Genomic DNA, 3081 nt, shown 5'->3' with positions numbered 1-3081 from the left:
CAAAGCTGAGGAAGTGTGGGATAGATGAGCGGACAGTGAGGTGGGTTGAGAACTGGCTGACTGGCAGAGCACAGAGGGTCGTTGTTGGTGGTGCAGAGTCTGGCTGGAGACCTGTAACTAGCGGTGTTCCTCAGGGGTCTGTGCTGGGTCCGGTCTTGTTCAACATCTTCATCAATGACCTTGATGAAGGGATGGTGGCCACCCTCAGCAAGTTTGCTGATGATACGAAGTTGGGAGGATTGGCTGACACGCCTGAAGGCTGTGCTGCCATTCAGCGAGACCTGGACAGGCTGGAGAGCTGGGCAGAAAAAAACCGGATGAGGTTTAACAAAAGCAAGTGTAGAGTCTTGCATCTGGGGAGGAATAATTGCATGCAGCGGTACAGGATGGGGAATGAGCTGCTGGAGGGGAGCTCTGTGGAAAGGGACCTGGGTGTCCTGGTGGACGACAGGTCGGCCATGAGCCAGCAGTGTGCCCTTGTGGCCAAGAGGGCCAATGGCATCCTGGGATGCATTGCAAAGAGCGTGGCCAGCAGGTCAAAGGAGGTGATCCTCCCCCTCTGCTCTGCCCTGGTAAGGCCTCACCTGGAGCACTGCGTGCAGTTCTGGGCTCCCCAGTACAAAAAAGACAGGGATCTCTTGGAAAGAGTCCAGTGGAGGGCCACGAAGATGGTGAAGGTCCTGGAGCATCTCTGCTATGAGGAAAGGCTGAGTGAACTGGGTCTGTTCAGCCTTGAGAAAAGGAGACTGAGAGGGGACCTGATCCAGGTCTATAAATATCTAAGGTGTGGGGGGCAGAATGGCGAGGCCGGACTCTTTTCAGTGGTGAGTGGAGACAGGACAAGGGGAAAAGGCCGGAAACTGCAGCATAGGAATTTCCACATAAATGTATGAAGGAACTTCTGTACAGTGAGGTGACGGAGCACTGGAACAGGCTGCCCAGGGAGGTGGGGGAGTCTCCTTCTCTGGAGATGTTCAAGACCTGCCTGGGTCTTGAAGTAGAGCCTGTCTGGCTCTACCTGTGCGACCTGGTGTAGGGAACAGCTTTGGCAGGGGGTTGGACTCGATGAGCTCTGGAGGTCCCTTCCAACCCCTACAATTGTGTGATTCTGTCATTCTGTGACGTACCCCTATGGGAACATGGGAATGTGGTGATGGAGTAGGGTCAGGCTTTCTTTTCAGATTGCATCAGATGAAATCACTTCTAATGCAGAAGTGCTGGTTGGCATCTGGACATGAATGCCAAAAATATGTGGGTCAAAAGTAGAATTTCTAGGGATCGCTTTTTCCTACAAATTCTCATCCTACTCGCCATGACTAAGGAGTGCTTGCTGAAGTCTGAACAGCTGTATGACCTGAGAGGAAAAGAGATTCACTGCTGCTTAGTGAAGGATAAGCGGAGCTCACCACAACTTTCTCTCTAAATTGGAGATGTGTGGATTTGAAGGCTGGACTTTTTGATGGATTAGGAATTGGCTGGTCAGGTGCAGCCAAAGGTTGTGGTCAACGATTCTGTGTCAGGATGGAGACCGATCACAAGTGGCATCCCTCAAGGGTCAGTCTTGCCATGCATGCTCTTCAACGTCTTCATCAACCGTGCAGATGATGGTATTGAGTGCACCCTCAGCAAGTTTAAAAATGACACCAAACTGAGTGGTGCAGTCGATCCATGGAGGGAAGGGAAGCCATCCAGAGGGACCTGGACAGGTTGCAGAAGTGGGCCCATGTGAACCTAATGAGGTTAAAAAAGGCTGAGTGCAAGGTGCTGCATTTCATCTGGGACAGTGCAAGGTGTTTATACAGACTGGGCAAAGAACCACTTGAGAGCAGCCCTGTGGAGAAAGTCTTGGGGGTCCTGCTGGATGAGAAGCTGGACATGAGTCAGCTGTGTGCGCCTGCAGCCCAGAAGGCCAGCTGTGTTCTGGGCTGCATTAAGAAAGGGAGCCAGCAGGGAGAGGGAGGTGATTGTCCCCTTCTACTCAGCTCTTGTGGGGCCCCATCTGCAGCTCTGCGTCCAGGCCTGGGGCCCACAGCACAGGAAGGACATGGAGCTCTGGGGGCGGGTCCAGAAGAGGGCCACTAACATGATCAGGGGGCTGGAGCAGCTCTGCTAGGAAGAAAGGCTGAGGGAACTGGGCTTGTTAAGCTTGGGGAAGAGAAGGCTGCAGGAAGACCTCATTGTGGCCTTTCAGTACTTGAAAGGAGCTTACAAAGAGGAGGGAGGACAGCTGTTTATGATGGTGGATAGTGACAGAACAAGGGGGAATGGTTTTAAACTGAGACTGGGGAGGTTTATGTTAGATACTAAAAGTAAGTTTTTCACTGAGAGGGTGATGACCCTATATTCTATGATAACATAGTCATGTTGAGGAAAAGACTGTAAATCATTTGTTGAGACAGATGAGAAGACGATCCCTGCTGAAATTTGTCCATGACATCATTTTCCTCACTGCATCCTTGAGCTCCTGGTTCCGCATGCTGTAGATGAGGGGGTTCAGTACTGGAGGCACCACTGAGTACAGAAATGAAACCAGCATGTCCAGAGATGGGGAGAAGATGGATGGGGGCTTCATGTAGGCCAGAAAGTCAGTGCTGACAAAGAGGGAGACCACAGTGAGGTGAGGGAGGCATGTGGAGAAGGCTTTGTGTCGTCCCTGCTCAGAGGGCATCCTCAGCACAACCCTGAACATCTGCACATAGGACACAACAATGAATATAAAACATCCAAGTATGGCAAGAACACTAACCTCAATAAATACAGTTTCCCTGTAGTAATCTGATGCTGAGCAGGAGAGCTGGAGGATCTGGGGGATTTCACAGAAGAACTGATCCACAGCATTGCCATGGCACAGTGGCTGAGAAAATGTATTGGCAGTGTGCAACAGAGCAAAGAGAGCCCCAGTGGCCCAGGCAGCTGCTGCCATGCTGGCACAAGCTCTGCTGTCCATCAAGGTCCCGTAGTGCAGGGGCTTGCAGATGGCAACGTAGCGGTCATAGGACATGATGGTGAGAATGCAGTACTCTGCTGAAAACAGAAACAAAAAGAAAAAGACCTGTGCAGCACATCCAGCGTAGGAGATGT

The 3081-nt window shown here is 51.5% G+C and overlaps 1 protein-coding gene across 1 annotated transcript; it reads right to left on the bottom strand.

Annotated features, from left to right (window-relative positions):
• Positions 1 to 2383: 2383 nt before the first annotated feature.
• On the bottom strand, positions 2384 to 3075 carry LOC122191746 (olfactory receptor 14C36-like). The gene has a single exon (XM_042892137.1). It carries the CDS (start codon positions 2999 to 3001, stop codon positions 2384 to 2386), a length of 618 nt encoding a protein of 205 aa, XP_042748071.1. The 5' UTR covers positions 3002 to 3075.
• Positions 3076 to 3081: the final 6 nt, after the last annotated feature.

This window comes from Lagopus leucura, unplaced genomic scaffold, assembly GCF_019238085.1.
Source record: "Lagopus leucura isolate 7727_CA_CO unplaced genomic scaffold, USGS_WTPT01 35092-0_obj-0_obj, whole genome shotgun sequence".
Taxonomy (NCBI): domain Eukaryota; kingdom Metazoa; phylum Chordata; class Aves; order Galliformes; family Phasianidae; genus Lagopus; species Lagopus leucura.
Note: the sequence above shows the minus strand (reverse complement) of the source record. Positions and strands in the feature narration are given on the sequence as shown.